General features: G+C 38.5%; 1 protein-coding gene across 2 annotated transcripts in view; it reads left to right on the plus strand.

Annotated features, from left to right (window-relative positions):
* The first annotated feature begins 837 nt into the window (after positions 1-837).
* The window catches only part of SLC38A4 (solute carrier family 38 member 4), a 47,157-nt gene continuing 26,888 nt past the window's right edge, over positions 838-21,106 (plus strand). For both annotated transcript variants that reach the window (XM_068971264.1, XM_068971263.1), the window contains exons 1-4: positions 838-897; positions 13,461-13,690; positions 18,747-18,837; positions 19,343-19,458. In XM_068971264.1, the coding sequence (XP_068827365.1) occupies positions 13,572-13,690; positions 18,747-18,837; positions 19,343-19,458 (326 nt within the window). In that variant the 5' untranslated portion in view covers positions 838-897; positions 13,461-13,571. The remainder of the gene's footprint in view (positions 898-13,460; positions 13,691-18,746; positions 18,838-19,342; positions 19,459-21,106) is intronic.

A 21,106-nucleotide genomic window follows, 5' to 3' on the forward strand; every position in this document is an offset into this window, starting at 1 on the left:
CATCGATGTTATAAATATTAAAAAGGCAAAGAACTCTTAATTCCGGACTGATTTTTTAATCTGTTTTCTCACTTAACTTTCAGAATGTTGTCTGCTTTATACATTTTCATAACAGAATGAATTATTTGCCAACACATTTTAACTCTTCTTATGATATATGGAAAATCAAGCAGATTTTTTTGAAAGGGAGAAAATGTCTGTTTAGAAATTCTCTAAAAACTCCAAATAATGTTTTACTTACTCAGCACACTACCTTTGAAATGGTAGCAGAATCTGAAAGGGCTTATGTTTTCTAGCCTCACGTCACCTTCTGTAACTTGGTGCTATTGTGAGTGTCTGTTATTCTAATATAACATTTCCTCTGAATAAAATTGACGATTCCAAAGAAAGTAACTCTTCTGCTATTTAATACTTTCTACACTTTTTGATTGTAATAATTCATTAAGTAGTCTGATTCCATTATTATAGTATTACTTTAATTTGACTTCAGTTCATAAACCTCTAGAAAAATTAACATTTCAGATTTATCAGTCAACCAAGCTGTAGAATCTTGATACAGAAAGATACCGGTCAAAGTAAAGCTTTCAGTAAGTGACTACTTTGTTGTATAAAAGCCAAAATTCTAAAAGCAAACAGAAATTGGTGTAACTGGTGTTCAATCCGAGTGTACAACAGTAAACTGATTTAGCTTCTCTATTTTTTTAAGAGTGACGCAAGTTGGACAGAGGGAGGTGTTGGGGTGAGGGGTTGGTGGTGATTGGCTTGTCTAGCTCACTCCCACTGGTCTTTAAATCATTGTCTAGGTCCCCAAAATTTCACATAAGTCAACTCTGCAACAGGGGCCTGCTATGCCACACAATTCTGGAAAGATTGCACAGGACTGGATAAATAATTAAGGTAAAGCTGATTTTACATGAAAACTTAACAATGTTGAAATAATGCTTCATTTCTTATTTTTATGGTATTGATTATTTATTTCTTTTCTTATAAAAAATCTATTCAATATAATGTCAAATATTGAAATTATTTACCCAGATCCTGGGAGGAGACTCTGGAATGAAAAGTTGACACAGTTTGTCTTAGGAAAAAGTATACCAGTTGAGATGTACACTCTTAGTGTTATTAAAGATTTTCTTTATCTTAAAGATGAAAACACCCACCAGAACTTAGTTTACTCAAAGAAGGAGCATCATACCACTACAGCAGATGTGAAAGGCTAAGTGTTTGGGTGGCGTCGTTTTCAAAAGAAAAAAAAAATGTTGTGTCTTAACTTATGTTTTTATGTAACCGTTTTAGTGAAGGAGTATTTTTACAGCAAATTTACTGGGAGAAACTGACAGATTAGTAGAATATAAGCAAAGCTTTAGATATAGAAAGGCTGGAATCAGATATCTAAAAATTAGATCTGTACTCCTCAAATGTATTTACCAGACAGCAGGAGAATTCTCAATGTATTTTGAGCTTCTTATAGAGCATATGGTGATTATTTTAATTAAATGTCTAGGTGATAACGAAACTGTTTTATAACTCCGTGAAAAAATATTTTAAATGATGATATACATCATATTCATGCACAATTCACGACTAAGTTTTATTCTTGATAAACCAAAAAAAATTTAGGTATGTTACCTAGAAAAGATAGCCATTTGTTTTACAAGACAACATCTGCCATTTTTTCAGATTTATATTTAGATAGTGTTTTGGGATTTTCTGGAAAGTCTTTCTACTTCTAAGAATTATATCAGTAACATTTAAGTAACATTTAGTTTTGAGAGCTCAACTCTTGACTTTTCTTAAACTATGTTATACAGTGTGCTTTAGGGGTTATTGAAGCTATTATTTTTAATATGTGAGTTAATTTTTTAAAAGTTAAATAGTTTATTTCAGAAGGAAAAAAGTACCTCCGCAGGTGGTCCAGTATGTATTATATAGAATATAGACATTTAGAACTTAATATATCCATAATTTATGACAGATTGTTAAATATTATGCATTAACATGGATAGCATAAGTTCACTGTGTAATAGTAAACATGCTACATATTGAGGTACACTTCTGGAAACAAACTACTGTTTGGAAAAATAGGAACTAAAATTTATGCAGGAATTTAAGGTATTTCTTAACATTAAGATGACTAGAGAATCTATGTCTTTTTCTAAGAGCAGAGCTAGAAAATTTATAAGTGAAATAATGTATATGGATTTTATGAATAGTCCTTTATACTTCATCAAAAGGCTGCTTTAATTCTTATATTAACAAGCATGTAATATTCTTACCAAAGGGACAAGACCTCAACATATGGTAAATTCTTTTAACTTTCCAGTTCTCCCTTGATATTATTTCTAAGCTATGTCTAAGTAGAGGAAGGGAATGAAAAGGCTAAAATATTAGTACCAGCAATACGAAGTTGTCAAGTGAATGTGTACACGCTTAGTCACTCAGTCATGTCTGACTCTGAGATGCCAGTGACTATAGCCCAGCAGGCTCCTCTGTCCATGGCATTCTCCAAGCAAGCATATTGGATTGGATAGCCATTATCCTCTCCAGCGGATCTTCCTGACCCAGGGATCAAACCTGGTCTCCTGCCTTGCAGGGAGATTCTTTACCATCTGAGCCACCAGTGAAGCCCAAGTCAAGTGAATACAGTTTTGCTATTATTGGCAGTTTCTTTTGTAAGATGTCCTTCTGACTGACAGTGAATGCTTTTATGAAAGCTGATTTCTGTGAGAAATCATGCCAGAGACTAATGAGTCATCTGAGTTTCAAATGTGATTAGAATGACATTGTTGGGGAAATTGTTTAAGAGAATTTTACATAAAGGTAATATTAGATTCATTTCATTGTCAAATCTATATTCATTTATCCAAGATATATTTTGGATGTGGATTTAAATCAGCTCCTTGGATGCAAGATACTTTGGCTTTTAGAAGTTGTGGTTGGTGGTGGTTTAGTCACTAAGTCGGGTCCAACTCTTGTGACCCCATGAACTGAAACCTGCCAGGCTCCTCTGTCCACGGGATTTCCCAGGCAAGAATACTGGAGTGAGTTGCTGTAGGATCAGCAACTTCCTGCTCATCCAACCGAAGGGTAAAATCTGCTACCTGAACCTAGACTTCAGAGTAGATTCATCAGAACTGGACTGGCATGAACAACAAATAGCAATGGTGGGAAATTTAGCTCCTTTTGTGCTTTCATTTATCAGGTAAAATAAATGTTTATAAATAATACTATAAAGAAATGTTACATATAATGTTTAATAACTAAAAGTTGAATATAAGGAATCAGCTATTTAGGACATTCAGATAAGTGTGATGAAACAAAGACTTCTAAATGGTGATAGTGTTCCAAATACTTTTGTTTCAGATTTTGATTTTGCACCTTCATGAATGAATAAAATAAAATGGCAATGCAGAAGATCACCGGACTCAAATATCCAGTCTGTTTCGGCAAAATCTCTATTGCAGAGAAACTTAACTTCATTAGCAAGACAGGCTAGACTATAGAAAGTTCTGTCAAGCAATCTGATATTTCTTTTAGAAGAATTTTAAACATTCTTTGTATAGCAAAGGTGCTCTTCTTCTTGGGAACCAGAAGGGAACATTTCTATTTCACTTTGAAATGTTAACCTATAAAGCTATAATAAGAATTGTACTTGCATTTATAAAGGAGGTCATGTAAAATTGCCTTGGTCTTCGAAGAATGTGTTGCCAGGCACTGTGCTAGATAATGGAAAATGTGTGTAGTCTACAAACCTGGCCTTGTCCCGCCCTCATGAAATTTTTTTTGCCTAGCAGAGGAGACAGTTATTAATATTTATCAAATAGTCACACAATTCAAAATGTAAGTTCAAAGTGTGATGAGTTTGTAAGGAAGAGGAGGCCATGTTCCATGGGGGAATCTAATTTAGACATGGGGCCTCTCTGACCATGTGGCATTTAAAGATTTTCAGGTTCTTTTAGTTAACTGTGGGAGACACTTTGTTAAGAATGTGGGGAAGGGAATTCCAGGCAGAGGGAACAGCAGGTTAAAAAGGTCTCGAGGTGGCAATGAAGAAATGAAAGAAGTCCAGTGAATCTAGTGAGTAAAGGGGCATGTGATTCAATGCAGGACTCAAGAGCTCTGTCTGGGTTAAACTATATAGAGCCTTATAGCATGTTAGGAAATGTGACTTTATTCTGAAAGGTAATGAGAAAAATAATTTTGGGTCCTTCAACATGTAGTCATTTGGATTAACATAATGGGCATGGAGAGAAAAATAAATTAATTTTAAATAAATGTTGCAAGAAAGATTGATATGGTGATAGATTGAACATGGGAGAGGGGGTGCAGTATAGAGAGGGGGAAGTATCTATAATGATAACCAAATTCCTCTTTTTCTTTTAATATTTATTTTATTTATTTGGCTGCACTGGGTCTTAGTTGCGACACACAGGATTGCAGCATGTGGGATTCAGTTCTCTGACCAGGGATTGAACCCAGGCCCCCCTGCATTGGGAGCACAGAGTCTTAGCCACTGGACCACCTGGGAAGTTCAGCCAGATTCCTCCTATTGTTACTGAAAGGTGTATGGCCTCCGGCTGCTTGACCCCCAAAAGCCAATGAATAGGCAGGTTGGTGGAAAGGAAAGTTTGCTTTATTTCAGATGCTGGCAACTGGGATGGGGTGGGGGAGGGCGGACATCTGTCCAAAGGCCAACTCCCTGCCCCTGCCCCCACCATCCCTGAAGAGCAGGGGATTAGAGCTTTTATAGACAAAGAGAGGGAGCTATGTGCAAAAACAGCACAGTCAGCTCTGACAGTCATCTTCAAATTGATCCTTGGTGGTCTAGTCAGTCTCATCTTGGTTGTTTTAGGTACAGTTAATCTTCAGTTCCAGGGTCCATTTGTTCCCATTTCTTTGTGGCCAGTTCTCAGAATTGCGGCAGCTCATGTCTTGGGTACAGTCTAGTCATCATTTAGTTAATTCTTCCACCTGATGTTTGAGTATCTGTAAGACAGCTCTCTTGCCTGGAAAATCCCATGGACGGAGGAGCCTGGTAGGCTGCAGTCCATGGGGTCACAATGAGTCGGACACTTACTGAGCGCACTTTCACTTTTCACTTTCATGCATTGGAGAAGGAAATGGCAGCCCACTCCAGTGTTGTTGCCTGGAGAATCCCAGGGACGGGGGAGCCTGGTGGGTGGCCATCTGTGGGGTCGCACAGAGTCAGACGAGACTGAAGGGACTTAGCAGCAGCAGCAGCAGCAGCAGCACCAAGACAGCTCACAAGATATGGCTCAGAATATTATTTATAGCCCTTGAGAAAGAACTGAAGGTCCTTGACTATGCTTAATGACTACATTATTATTATTATTTGGTCTCCTTTGACTGTTTTCCTTTGTTTCTGCATTTCTCACTTCTCTGATTAAACTTATTCTTTAACTAAAGTTTTCCACAGGCAGAAGGCAGGCAGAGGACAAGGGGAGAAGGGCAAGAACTATCGGGTCCTGCTCTGTTTCACTGTGAGCACTTCTTATGAAGTGCCATGTACTGAGATAGGGAGCAGCAGAAGAATCTATGGCTATGAAAACTAATATATTATATGTTATATTATGAAAAGGGCTCCCCTGGTGGTTCAGACAGTAAAGAAGCTGCCTGCAATGCAGGAGACCCAGGTTTGATCCCTGGGTCAGGAAGATCCTCTGGAAGAAGGGAATAGCAACTCACTCCAATATTCTTGCCTGAAGTTTCCCATGGACAGAGGAGCCTGCCGGGCTGCAGTCCATGAGGTTGTGAAGAGTCAGATACGACTGAGCAACTGAGCACACACACATATTATGTTACTATATTTTTCAATCATAGCATTGTTCTTTTCTAGTCTCCCCAGGGAGTGATTCATGGATTAGTTTAATAAGTATTCAGAGAAAAAAGTAAAGATTATAATATAAGAGCTTGTTCAAAAATCTGTTTTCTCTACTAAACAAAATTCATCAGGTATAGGGATTCTGTCTTATTCGTGCTTTATCTTTCATAGTTTCCGGCTTATAGTTCATTCTCAGTATTTGTTGAATAAATAAATAAATACCATCTGTATACACTTTCATGTTGATTAATCATGTGTTAAGGTTTAGCAATTATGCTGTAGTCTAAATTCTTCAAAGGGCCTACTTTGTGCATCAGGCAAATGACTCCGTGTATCTAGTTTCTCGTAATGTCCTAATTCATTTAAAATTGTGCTTTTAGCTGTTGTTCCCTTAAAATAGATCATAATAGAATCTTCAGAGCTAAAGATATGAGCTGTGAAACTGTGTTCTAAATTAGGTGAGAAGATGCCCTTTGAGCAGGACCAAAATTAGGATTAGGGGCCATTCTTCATGCAATCTGTCTTATCAGACAAATGGCCTGAGGTGGTAGAGAACTCAGGGGGACCCAGAAACTGAAAGGAGGCCAGAATACCTAGAACAGTGAGGTGGGAAGAGTGTGGAAGGAGTGAAATTAGGGGTAGAGGGACCATGCGGAACTTGTGGGCATGTGGAGAATTTTATATTTTATCCTAAGAGTAAAGGGGAGACAATAGAGGATTTTATGCAAATAAGCGGCATGATCTAAGTTTCGTTTTTAAAAGATCAATATGCCTGTTTGTAGAAAATGAATGAGAAGGGGGAGGGTAGGCAAGAAAGGATGAAGGTATCAATTATGATTGTTGCAACTGACAATGTAAGAAAGTTTGGACAAAGCCGATGGTGGAAGCAATAGAAGGAAGTGGACTAATTTAAGAAATACTTTAATTGTTGCAAAATCAACTAGACTTTAGAAAGGAATAAATGTTAAGGATAAAAAATTAGAAGAATGATATTTCTGATGTGAAGATCTGGATAAATGGTGACAACATTCTTTGGATTGGAAATATTGGAAGAAGGAGGAACTGTCACAAGTTAGATTTTAGGCACAATGAATTTGAACTGCCTTTGAGATAAACAAATGTATATACATCACTGGACACATGTAACTGGAGGTCAGAATGAAGCCCTGGGCCAGAACTGTGACTTAGAGAGTCCATGGTTTATGAAGCCTTGAGTAGATTGGAACAAGGGGAGTTTAGGACTTATCCTTGAGGAATTCAAGCAAAGAAACTTCAAATGAAATGATCCTTCTTAAAGGAACAAAATCACAAGAGATCTGTAAAATAATAAAACTCAGCATTTAAAAAACTAAGATCATTGCATCCGGTCCCAACACATAATGGCAAGTAGATGGGGAATTAATGGAAACAGTGAGAGACTTTATTTGGGGGGGAGGGGCTCCAAAATCACTGCAGATGGTGACTACAGCAATGAAATTAAAAGAAGTTTGTTCCTTGGAAGAAAAGCTATGACCAACCTAGACAGCATATTAAAAAGCAGAGACATTACTTTGCTGACAAAGGTTTGTCTAGTCAAAGCTATGGTTTTTCCAGTAGTCATGTATGGATGTGAGAGTTGGACTATAAAGAAAGCTGAGTGCCGAAGAATTGATGTTTTTGAACTGTGGTGTTGGAGAAGACTCTTGAGAGTCCCTTGGACTGCAAGGAGATCAAGCCAGTTAATCCTAAAGGAAATCAGTCCTGAATATTCATTGGAAGGACTGATGCTGAAACTGAAACTCCAACACTTTGGCCACCTGATGCAAAGAACTGACTCATGTGAAAAGACCCTAGTGCTGGGAAAGATTGAAGGCAGAAGGAGAAGGGAATGACAGAGGATGAGATGGTTAGATGGCATCACCAACTCGATGGACATGAGTTTGAGCAAGCCCCGGGAGTTGGTGATGGACAGGGAAGCCTGACGTGATGCAGTCCATGGGGTTGCAAAGAATCGGACATGACTGACTGAACTGTACTGATCAACAACAAATGGAAGTTTTAAGAATTCCTACAAGCCAGGAAGCAGATAGGGGTGGAAAACCTGTGAAAGAGAAAAGGAACCAGGGTAAACCAGGTAATTGGGCTTTTTCCAGAGGCAGTCTAGTAGGAGTTCCAAGTTAAGTCAATATACACAAAGAGGAGGCATGATTCATGAGCAACCAATGACCACATGTTCACCAAGGAACTTTGGTTTGGACTCTTCATCTGTTTGGGCTGCCTTTTTTGGTAAAAAAAAATAAGGCTGCAATCTAGTCTGTAAAGAGAACCTAAGAATGGACTCTATAATAGATATTAAGACCCCCACAGCAGGCAAAGAGAGATAACAAGCAAAAATGGAAGCTCCACCAAGAGGAAAATACATCATTGCATTTTACTCCCTGAGGAGCCTTGTCTACAGTGCCAGCTATGTCTGGGAGTGGAGTCCTGCAGTTGCTCTGCAGACAGACTGACTGCATAGATGCCACTTACCCCAGACCTGTTGTTTGCTGTTTAGTCACTAAGTTGTGTCCAACTCTTGCAACCCTGTGGACTGCAGCCTGCCAGGCTCCTCTGTCCATGAGATTTCCCAGGCATTCCTTTCTCCAGGGGATCTTCTCCACCGACATCAAACCTGCAACTCCTGCATTTGCAGGCAGATTCTTACAGAGGACCTACAAGGGAGCAATCTCTCAGTGGAATGAGCCTGTAAGATTTCAGAGAAACCCCAAGTACTAGCTTTGTAAGTTAACCAATGTACTCTTCATTCATAAATATGAACAGATAACCTAGGATCATTAAGAATTTCAGGAAAGCCAGGCAAATGGAAGAGAAGAGCCAAGATGAACAAACAGAACAACTCCGGGAAAAAATACATAATTTAGGGAACAACAAGAGCTTTTGGAAACTTGAAATCAATAGCCTTAGAAAGATTTGTATAAATACTGCATCTGTAAAATGAACAAAAGAGATGGTATGAAAAAAGAAGAGAATAAACAAATGATCAGAAATTAAAAACATGATTGTGAAAAATAATTAGCTGGCAGGTTGAAAAAGAAAATGGGTGCAGCTTAAAAGTAAACAATGGTTTTCTACTCTACCCCCAGTACTTGCTCGGGTACCAAAAGTGTAAGTTTTTCCCATACCAGCCAATTCTCCCACACCAGCAGGGAGTCCTACAATGTAGTCAATTCTGGCTCTGTTTCCTGGAGTTAGCATCAGATCCCACATATTACGGGCTGCGTTCCACAGACTGCCTCTGCTTCAGATGCAAGGGCAAGTTCAGACCTCCTGTACTTCTGACCAGTCAGCTATAAGTCAGATTTAATCGTGTTCTAGAATCACTCACAGAACTCAGGAAGACAGATTGCTTACTAGATGACTGGTTTATTATAAAAGGATATAATTCAGGGACTGCCAGATGGCAGAGATGCACAGGACAAAGTATGAGGAAAGGGACTCAGGACTTTCATGCCCTCTCTTTGTGGACCACTCTCCCAGCACCTCTGTATGATAACCACTCCAGAAGCTCTTCAAACCCCTTCAGTTAGGGTGTTTAATATCTAGACATGACTAAATAACTGGCCATATGTGATTGACCCAGCCCACACCCTCTCTCCTCTCTCAGTTGATTGGAAGTAGGGTTGGAAGTTCTAGCTCTGTAATCAATTGGTTGGTTCCCCTAGCAACCAGCCTCCATCCCAAGGGCTTTACAAAAGCTACTTCATTATCATAAACTCAGGTGTGGTTAAAAGGATCTTGCTATGAATAACAACAACAGCAATAACAACAAAAACATCTTTATCATTCCAGAACTATTTCAGGAACTGGATACAAAACCCATATATTAGTAATGTAATTGCATTTGGAGCTTTGTGCCAGATATGGGAATGAAGACCAAATGTATATGTATTATATCACAGTGTTATACAGCTGAAAATCAAATCTGTTATTCTGGAAATTGAGGAACTATCTCTGAACATTGAGTAACAAAATGGGAAATAAAGAGAAAATCTTGGCAATAGAGATAAAGAGGGCCAGTACATGACTAATACAAGTTTCAAAGGAAGGGAAATATCTTAAAATGGTAGAACATTTTTATCAGAAGAAAGATACAAGTCTCTTAAATGAATGGGCTCTCCATGTGTGGATTAAGATGAATTTTTAAAACTACTCATATCTAGTTACATCCTGGAGAAATTTCAGATTTTGTTAAAGAAGAAAATTCTAAAACCTTTTGGAAGAAAAAAAAAATAAAACAAAGAGATGAAAATCTGATTTATCAGAGGAAGCTGAAAGTCAAGAGACAAAGGTTTTCAACCTAGTAAAGGAAAATGATTTTGAATCTAGAATTCAAACAATCAAAAAAGTTTGAGAATAAAGACATTTTCCAACATGAAACAACTCAGGAATTCTATTTCTGGACTTATTGTATGAAAAAGTTATTCAAGGGAGTATTTTAGCACAATGCAAAATGAATTGAAGAAAGGAGATAGCTTGGCATTCAAGAAACATGGGCAGCTGAATAAGACCCAGAAGAGGGAGGAGGAAGCCCTTCAGAAAGTAAAAGAGTGTGGATAATTTGCTTCCAAAATTCTAGTGCATGCCTGCTAAGTCGTTTTAGTCATGTCTGACTCTTTGTGACCCCATGGATTGTAGGCCACCAGGCTCCTCTGTCCATGGGATTCTCCAGGTAAGAATACTAGAGTGGGTTGCCACACTCTTATCCAGGGGATCTTCCCAATCCAGGGATTGAACCTAAGTCTCTTATGTCCCCTGCACTGGCAGGCAGGTTCTTCACCACTAGCGCCACCTGGGAAGCGAAAGTTTTAGTAGTATAAGATTATATTGCCTTTATTATGTAGTCAAATATGCCACTTGGTTCTTTGGGCATACTATTTACACAATTGTAATGTTGTAAATTCTTTGGCATTGCCTTTCTTTGGGATTGGAATGAAAACTGACCTTTTCCAGTCCTGTGGCCACTGTTGAGTGTTGCCAACAAAGGTCCATCTAGTCAAGGCTATGGTTTTTCCTGTGGTCATGTATGGATGTGAGAGTTGGACTGTGAAGAAGGCTGAGCGCCGAAGAACTGATGCTTTTGAACTGTGGTGTTGGAGAAGACTCTTGGGAGTCCCTTGGACTGCAAGGAGATCCAACCAGTCCATTCTAAAGGAGATCAGCCCTGGGATTTCTTTGGAAGGAATGATGCTAAAGCTGAAACTCCAGTACTTTGGCCACCTCATGTGAAGAGTTGACTCATTTGAAAAGACTCTGATGCTGGGAGGGATTTGGGGCAGGAGGAGAAGTGGGTGACAGAGGATGAGATGACTGGATGGCATTACCGACTCAATGGACGTGAGTCTGAGTGAATTCTGGGAGTTGGTGATGGACAGGGAGGCCTGGCGTGCTGTGATTCATGGGGTCGCAAAGAGTCGGACACGACTGAGCAACTGAACTGAACTGAACTGAATGTTGTAAATTATAGCACGGCAATGTTGTAAATGCTGATTTTTTAGGTAAATTATGAGAGATTTGTTTTACAGAATAGATGACATTATCACGAATCTTAACATTGTAGAAGTATTTCATGAGCTGAAACGATTAGGAGTGTGGAGGAAGCAATTAGGACTATAGAAAGAAGTATGTTAATTTCCTTATATTTCCTAAGTGTCAGTTGAGAGTTGATAAACCAAGTCAGAGAGGTTTTAGTGAATAGTTTAAATTTAGAATGACTTACTTTAAATGAAGAAGTAAAAACAGTAACTGTCATTAGTGATTGCTATTGGGAAGTGAAACTGATACTGCGTGATACTGTGGGATGTTGAGACAAGTTTGTACTCAGTTAATACAAGTTTCTACTTTTTCTTTTAATTGTATGCTTCTCTCTGGTGCTTCAAAGATTTCTCTCTTTATCTTTGATGTTTTATACTTACACTACTTTTTATTAATGAAAATATTCATTTTTCTTCCTCCTGCTGGAAGTACTGTGTGGTTTTTTTGAATCCTGAGAACTACTCTCTTTCTTTAGTTCTCAACAATTCTTTGTCCTTTTTGTCTCTCATCTCACAATTCTTTCATATTAGAATAACTATTCAGACATGTTTAACTTTTTACTTCTGGTTTTCTTCCACATGTCTCTTAACTTCATATTTTTCTTTCTTTCTTTGTGATATAATTTGAGTGATTTCCACCAATCTATCTTCCAGTTTCATTACTCTCCCTCCAGCTGAGTTTTTTTAAAATATGATTATATATTTTATTTTTAGAATTCTTTTGTCTTTTTCTCGAACCAGTCTGATCTTCTATTGTGTTCATAATCTGTCGACGTTATTTCTTATTTCAAATCTTTTATTACTTTTTATTATATGAATGTTATAGTCCATTTTATTTTTTCTTTTATCATAAAGTCCGTTTTCAATTACTTTGCAGTTTGTAGTCACTCAGGTGTGAATTATTACTTCTTGTGCCTACTGACTCTCCTAGTGAGTTTCAGTTTCCGTACGTGATTTGCAACTTTTGAAATCATCTCAATCAAGGGTTGTCCTCCACAGATGGGCTGCTGCAGCACTGGATTTATGGAGTCGTTCTTATTTGCCAGGGAATTTATGGATTCCATGCATACTGGAGCAATTTTTATGTTAGTTTTTCTGCTCAGGATTTCCTTATGAAATGGTAGTGTATGTTTCAGAACCAAACCTTCCAAGAGTGGTAGTATTTCCCCCAATATATTGATTCAATAAGAATTGAATGAAACTGATGGTAAAAATTTCAGAATATTAACATTAATGGATTCATAGCAATTTTTTTTGCACAGTAGTAGTCTACCCCTTTTTACTTAATTGAGGAAAATGAGGTTAAAAAAAGTTAAATGTGCTGAGATCCAGTGAATTAAAGGCAGAGCAAAGTCTAAAAGCTCAATCTCTTTCTTGTTAAAATGCATTTCAACTTTGCATAGATGGTGACTGAGGCTGATTCAAAAATAAACTTGTACTTACTTTTGTTACTGTTCTTAACTTTGGTTTTATGATCCAAGTGCCTGAAAAGTGGCTTCCTGAGCCTGACGCTACCTTGTGTTGCATGTTATTAAGTATTTTGATGGTGTTAATTCTTTCATGCCCGATTAACAGATTAAAGCAAAATTAACACAGTCATTTTCTGTGTTACTGTTGGTGGAGACACTGTCAGATTCTACCTTGGCAGATCTTTCTTTATCAACAGTTTACCATTGTCACCCATTTAAGTAATACAATTTGCTAACAAATACCTAAAGTTTCTTGAAGATTGCTACCATGTCTTAAGATTTATTTTTTTCTTCCTACAGTGACTATTAAAGCCCCTGCCATTGAAAAAACATTCTATAAATACCAGCTAATTTGGCAATTTACTAAGAATTTTTCTTTTTCTCTTTCATTTTCTTTCTTTCTTTTTTTTTTTTTTTTTGGTATTGGGTAATGGAAACTTTGGAGACATACTTTGTGAATTTTTCAGGAATTTATTTACTTTTCATGTTTTTACAGAGAACATACACAAGTAGGTGATTTGGATTTATTTATCTAATTTAAAGAAATTTATAATGACTTATCTTGTGTTCTGTTTGCAGAACAGAGTGTTCTGAACATAATACCAAGTAGAAGAGCCTCAAGCTGAAGGTACAGTATCTTGTTTACACTGAAGGAGCTTGTGTGTGGACAAGAAAGCGCTGACAGCTCAAATGGACCCCATGGAACTGAGCAATGTCAACATCGAGCCTGATGATGAGAGCATCAGTGGAGAGAGTATTCAAGACAGCTACACCGGGATGGGGAATTTAGAAAAGGCAGCAATGAGCAGGTATGGGGTTAAAATGATGGGGCTCCATGGAAAAACGAGAGGCTTATGGACATGGAAAACAAAACTTTTGTTGGGGAGAACTGAATTTATTACCTATTTGAGAGATAACAATGATGTTGATGTTAACACATCAACTCTCTGATCCTGAAGTACACGTTGTTATATCATTATTGTATGTCAGTCCTTTGTATAATCGCTTCTTGGGCTTTTGGCTAAGATCAAGTGTAGTCCCTTGTATGATTACTTTAAAATTGCAGTTACAGTGTTCTTGTTCCTATTAATAATATATAATAATTTAAATTATAATTAAACATACCACTTCTCTTACCTTTTGGGTTATTCTCTCAGGTTCCTTTTCTGACTGCTCTGTTAAGTGTTTCTACATCTCCAGAGTTCTGCTGAGATTCTTCTCTGGCTAAAAATGTCCTTTGAGCAAGTTTATCCACAACCGTCATGGCTTCACCCACTGAACATATGCCATATTTCAGCCTGTTAAACTTCTCAACTGAATTTCAGATCATCATATCCAACTGTTTACTATACATCTCTGCTGGATGACTCATGCGTCTGAATTGCCTCCTTGATTAAGTTACACTTGTGATGTCTAATATTGAACTCTTGTCATCCTCTTCAAAATTTTCCCTTCTTCTAGCAATTTCATCTTGGTGAAAGCCATCAGCATCATTCAGCAACTCAATCAAAGGGCCTTTGGTATCAACTTTGACTCATCCCTTCTGCCGAACTGCATGTACAATGTTTAACTATATCCAGTTGCTTCTGCCTCATTAATGTTTCAAATCCACCCACTTGTCTATATCCATTCTATTGCCATCTTGCTTTTGTCCCTCATCATCTGTCACTCATCCAGTAGAACAGCCGTGATTAGTCCCCATCTTACTATTTACTCACTTCTAACTAGCCCTCCATATTCCTTGCAAAAGTAATCTTTCACAATTTCAAATTGACTCATGTCCTATCCTAAGGTAAACCCTTTGAGTGCTTCCTCAGTAGCTATGAGAGAAAGATTATACTACACATTGCTTGGCATATGAAGCCTTTCATGATCCAGCCCTCACCTAGCTCTCCTCTTCATCCCTTGCCCTGTTTATGTGCTGTTTTCTAGCCTTGTTGAGCCACTCAAAACTCGTGTTCCTGCATTCACTCTGCTCTGTCTGCCTGGAATGCCCTGATTTAAGTATTACCCACTCACCTTCCCCCTTTTTCTCTACTGGCTGCACTCTCTCTTCAAGACTCAGCTCAATATCAGGTCTCCTATGAAGCCATCCCCCAGTTAGAAGTGGTCACCTACTTTGTGCACCTTCTCCCTACCCAGATGTTTGTGATGCCACTACACCAGGTTAATGGCACTGCCTGGAACAGAGTAGCTGCACAACTGTTACTGATAAGTTTAGTAACTTCTTACAAAATACTATATAACACAAATTATTCATGATTTAAGATATTCAGAAGTGAATTTTTTATTAAATCTAGGTCTGGAGTAGAGAATATTATCCTCAAATCAGGACATCTGATTGCATTCACAACACCCAGGAAGGGTGTCAGGAGGAAGTACTCTTCTTCCTCCAGGAAGCCAGCCCAGTAAACGTTAGTGTTGTTGGATAAGAGAGGCCATGGAGATGTCAACATGACTCTTCGTGGGTTGGGTGACTCTTTTTTTTATTTTTTCAACATAATATATTTTAAAATTTTTAATTAGAAGGTATTTTACAATATCATGGTTGTTTCTGCCATACATCAATATGAATCAGCCCTGGGTATACATATGTCCCCTTCCTCTTGAAACCCTTCCCACCTCCCTCCCCGTCCCATCCCTCTGGGTTGTCGCAGAACACCCGCTTGGGTTCCCTGTGTCACACAGCAAATCCCCACTGGCCATCTATTTTATATATGGTAACATATAGGTTTCAGTGATACTCTCTCCATTCATCGCACACTCTCCTTCCTGCACTGTGTCCAAAACTCTGCTCTTTATGTCCGTGTCTCCTTTGCTGTCTAACAAGTAGGCTCATCAGTATTATCTTTCTAAATTCCATATGTGCGTGCATACTAAGTCACTTCAGTCGTGTCTGCCTCTTTGTGACCCTATGGACTATAACCCACCAGGCTCCTCTGTTTGTGGGATTCTCCAGGCAGGAATACTGGAGTGGGTTGCTGTGCCCTCCTCCAGGGGATCCTCTTGACCCAGAGATCAAACCCAGGTCTCCTGTGTCTCCTGCATTGGGAGGCGGGTTCTTTACCACTAGTACCACATGGGAAGCCCAGATTCCATATATATGTATGTTCATATACAATATTTGTCTTTCTCTTTCTGACTTACTCTTGAGGAGGCACAACATGGTAGAACCAGGGCTTTGGAATCAGCAGAGGAGTCATCTGACTTTGGAGAAGATATTTATCTTCTTTGAGCTTCAGTGGAAAATGCAAAATGGCAAACCAACACCTACTTTGCTGAGGATTAAATGAGTGCCTTTGAGATAGATGATACTCAGTGAACTCTTGTTTTTTCCACTCCACTTCATTACTCAGGAAATTGATCAAATCCAAGGGCTCTTTTGTTTCTGAGAAAGGTGCATACAGATATGAGCTCTGTGGAAGTGGCAGAGCTGAAGGGGACAGGGTCCTAAGAAGAGTCCTACAGAGTCATTAGATTTGGTCCTCTGAAAGCCGACACGAAAAGAGCAAGAATGCTTTTGTCAGCTTCAGGCAGTGTGTTCTGGAACACTTACAAGGACTTAGCTTGTAAGTCCTGACTCTAGTGGGTCATTATTTTGCAATTTTATGATCATTTTTAAAAGATGGGTTTGTTTATATTTGGTTTGATCTCTTAAATATAAATTTGGGGGAAATTCAACATAATGCATTTATTTGGAATCATTATACTTATGTTTTCAATATATGCGGGGCTTGATATTAAATCACTGAAGATGCTGGGGACATTTCTCATATATTTTATACAATCTTAACATGTTTTATGACTACAATTCATCTCATGCCAAAACAAGAACATGCAAATGCCTCAAAAGAGAAAGTCTATTTACTTTTACATTTAAAACTTTAAAATTACTCATGGGCTAAAGGATTCTAGCTTATTGATTAAGGTTACAAAGAGAATGTTGTATATTCCAGAGTTTAAATCTAGATGACACCGTTATTTTTATTATCATTAGGCCCATTTGGGGCTCTGTTTCATCTTATCTTTTCTGTTTTCAACCATGAACATTATGTACCAGTCTCCACATAGCAGGTATATTAACTACAGACTATTAAAGCACAAAAGGGAGGAAGGAGTGCAGAGACGGAGGAGGACAGCCGCTGCGGGCACTATTCCTCCTTCAAGAGACAGGAGAAAAATGACAGGAAGTATTCCTAACTTGTACACCATGTGGTTCAAGAAAAGCCACTTCCTGGGTTTTAGAAAAGCGTATGAAACTTTGCGACTTTGTCTTCGTGATCTGTCTAGTTCTATCCGCACTTTATATTGTTCTCTGTTCTCAAAAAGTAGCCTCTTTGTCCCTCTTTCTCATAAGATATTTTCAGGCTTAACTTCTAGGAGATAATTTGCACAGATCTATAATAATTATTTTACCTTTTTTATTTCTAAGGGTTACTTTAAAAAAAAGTCCAATTATTTAATCTTACTCTCTCACGCAAGAAATGCCTTAAAGTTGCAATTTATCTAATAACAAAGCACTTTTAAAAAAGCATGCATATTTGAGCATTTCCTATCATCGAAGCCCTATGTGACATTTTCCAGTTTCAAAATGCAGTGGTGGCAGCTGAACTCATTAGTCAAACGTTCAGAAACGTGACTGGTACTAGCTTCGTATCCTCAAATCTTCATATCCTCACATCCTTCATATCTCCGGCATACAGCTTCAGCTGCCAACCAGTGCTGCCATGGGATATGCAGCTTCCAGCCTGTACCAAGTAGACCACTACCCCAGTGCTTAGTGGATTTGTGCTGCATGGTCTCTTCAGTCGTGTCTGACTCTTTGCGGCCCTATGGACTATAGCCCGCCAGTCTCCTCAGTCCTTGGGATTCTCCCGACAAGAACAGTGAAGTTGCCATGCCCTTTTCCAGGGGATCTTCCTGACCCAGGAGTTGAACACACACCTCCTGCGTTGCAGGCAGATTCTTTACTGACGGAGCCACCAGGGAAGCCCTGATCTGTGTGGATAGTGATGTCTCAAAGTCCTGCTCTTTAATCCTGCATCTTACAGCCCTCTCAACTCTTCTGCTGACTCATTGGGTTTCTTTAAAAGGTTTTCTTAGTTTCATTCATTAATTGTCTAACACAACCAAGTACACTTTCAGAGTAATTAAAATACACATTCTTGCACGCAACTAAACATAGCACAGAGCTACCATTGAACTCCTTTTCAGCAAGAGATATGCATATTAAATGTGGAATCAAAAAAGAGGAAAATGCCAGCTAAGGGCTCTGTCTAGGGTTGCATGGAGCTGTAGGAGACCCTAGGCTTGGGTTCTGGTGGGGCTGGACATGTTGTCTTACTCTTCTGAGCCATAGTTGCTTCATATCAGACATGGAAGTTTCCCTTATGAGGACATTTGAGCACCAAGAGAGATGAGATCACAGTGCCAAATCACTTAATAAATACTTTTTAAATTAATAAGATCCTGTGGTCATGGTGTATGAACAGTTGAGAAAACGCAGTCACTGCTCTGTTCCCTTTCTTTGGGAGAGCTTGAAATGGCAAAAATTAGCTCTAATTATTCTATTTTTTGCATAGTCAATGTGGGAGAAAAAATGTGGCTTTAAAAAGATTTCAACCAAAAAATATTTTCTTCCTTCAGACCTTTCTCCCTCCCTCCCAAAGTATACTCATAAATAGGGCTCAGTCCTTTTGTCTGGAAAGAACACTAGTATGAAGAGGAGAAGAGGAAAATAAAAGCTTTAAGTGTCTTGTTTTTCCTCCCCTGATTCAGTGACTTAGATCACCTGAAACATAAATATAAATCAGAGCATTTACTAGCTGTTTTTACTGTCTTCTTTTCCTTTGTGTGTATGTTCAGTCAGTTTACTAATGAAGATGCTGAAAGTCAGAAATTCCTGACAAATGGATTTTTGGGGAAAAAGAAGTTGGCAGATTATGACGATGAACATGTAAGTGATTCTCTGCTTTCCGGCAGTAAACAGGACTTGAGGATGTCTGATCTACCTGGGTCTCTGCAGGAAAGCAATGTGACTGAAATTTTCCAAGCCTTGATCAGCACATTCTCTGTTTATTCAGGCCCTTACTGGAATAAGGGCTTGTTTTTCCTGTTCGCCATATGGCTGCATAAATCATTTATGAAATTTATTTGTTTTTTGGAGAAATCATTCTAACTCAAATGTGATCTGCGGTCGTACATGTTTTCCCTTCTTTCTATTACTCAACCTGCACTTTTTATTTTTACTGAGACCTCTGCTGAAATCAAGTACCACATTCCACTAAGAATTACATGCTTTTACTGAAGTTGAGTCATGGTTTTATTTGCTGTGATTTTACTTTAATCTTCAATTTTTGGTGGTAGTCTCTTCCAAAAAAGATGATATAGGATAAGAATAATCCAAAAAAGGTTCATCCTTTGGTAGGTGTTTGCTTATCATGCATCCCGTTTTCTTCAAGCATCCTGGGACCACCTCCTTTGGAATGTCTTCATTCAACCTGAGTAATGCCATCATGGGCAGTGGAATCCTGGGCCTGTCCTACGCCATGGCCAACACAGGGATCATACTTTTCATGTAAGTGCCTGGACTTATCTATTTGATTACTAGGTCTTGGGGATACAGACATGAGGTGAAAAAATGATTACTCAGTTTAAAGCCTGTGCATACCTTGTGCTCTTTCAATTAACAAAATTTGATCTTTGTGAATAAGAATCATCTGAGAAAGTATTAGCATATTCTCTCTCTTTCTGAAACAAAACAGCAATGAGAAATAATCAGAGCAGTCTAATCTTGGTACTTGTTCAACCAGCCATCTCTATTCAAATGGCAGAAAGTTTATATGTTTGAGCCCCCTTCCCCCAAAGTGCTAGAACAGCCCTATCAGTCCAAAGTTATTCATCGTAAAGTAATTTGGTGTTTAATAGTTTAAAAGATCTTTTCCAGTAGCAAATCTGACTTTATCACACTCAGGAAAAACATCCCTTCCCAAACCGGACCTGCAGGGTCCTGTGTGCCTCGAGCCCATCTCAAGTCCCATCATCTGGTGCTCTATATGCCAGATACAATGGGCACAGTGTCTGCTCCCCATCCCTTGAAGGTGCCATTCCTTCTTACCACAGGGCCTTTGCACATGATCTTGGAACCTTCTTCCCTTTCCTCCACATCTAGTTAACTCCCCATAACTCAGCTCAGCCACACCTCAGTTATGCCTTCCTCAGTGTTAGTATTTTAGTGCAGTTGTCTGATTCATTTGTTTGATGGCTCTCTCCCTGGCTAGACTGTCATCTCCAAAGTGTTAATTAAGCCTTTGGAGATGGCTCAGTTCTGTTTTTTTCACCTCATGTCTGTATCCCCAAGACCTAGTAACAATGCTTGGCTTGGGGAATTTTTGCAGAGTGGCCGAAGTTTCTTCCTAAACCAATGCGCTTTATCCTAACTTGGTCAAATGCTGCCTGGTGGCAGCAGCATCACAGAGCCGACCTGGAGGGTGGAGACCACTTTGTGACAGACAGCCACAGACATTTGTGCATTACGTGCAGCCTGATATTTTCAAAGACACAGTTGGCAGCAGTGAAATACTTCACAAGAATAAAGTTAGTCAGGCATCAGTGTGAATGTAGATCACAATCCCTAGTGCAATGTTGGAGTCTTAAATAACTGTCTAAGAATGTAACATTTATATTAGAAATATATGCTATTTATGTTCCAAACATCACATATGATTAGGTAACCACATAGCTATTTGAAGGCTAAGGATCAGGCTGGACTATAAATACTGATATTGTGTCAGTGTTTGATTGAACTGTTAGATTATAGTTTTTAGCTGAATGGGTTTTTATGTCAACTTTACCTTTCTAAGCCATGTTTGAAATAAAGTAGTTTAAAAAAATTCTCAGATTCTTAATGGCTAGAGGTTTAGTCATATATGTAGTTGTATACTTTTGTAATATACTCTGTCTTTGAAACAAACAGACTGCCTTCTCTGTACTAATTACACATACCACTAAAATTAATAAGGAAATTTTCATAGATCACTGATGAATAGAAGTAAGAGATACTTTCTCCAATTCTAGAGCCCCAGATCATCTTCATGAGAGGAGAATATTCCACTTTTAAAACTGAAAGCCTCATTTTAGGCCTGTAAACATTTAACAGATTAATTTGGCCAAAGCAATTAAATCGTTAGAGATCATGAGATGTGTTTTGTGTATCCAAGTAGCCC

The sequence above is a fragment of the Capricornis sumatraensis genome, chromosome 4 (assembly GCF_032405125.1).
Source record: "Capricornis sumatraensis isolate serow.1 chromosome 4, serow.2, whole genome shotgun sequence".
NCBI lineage: Eukaryota > Metazoa > Chordata > Mammalia > Artiodactyla > Bovidae > Capricornis > Capricornis sumatraensis.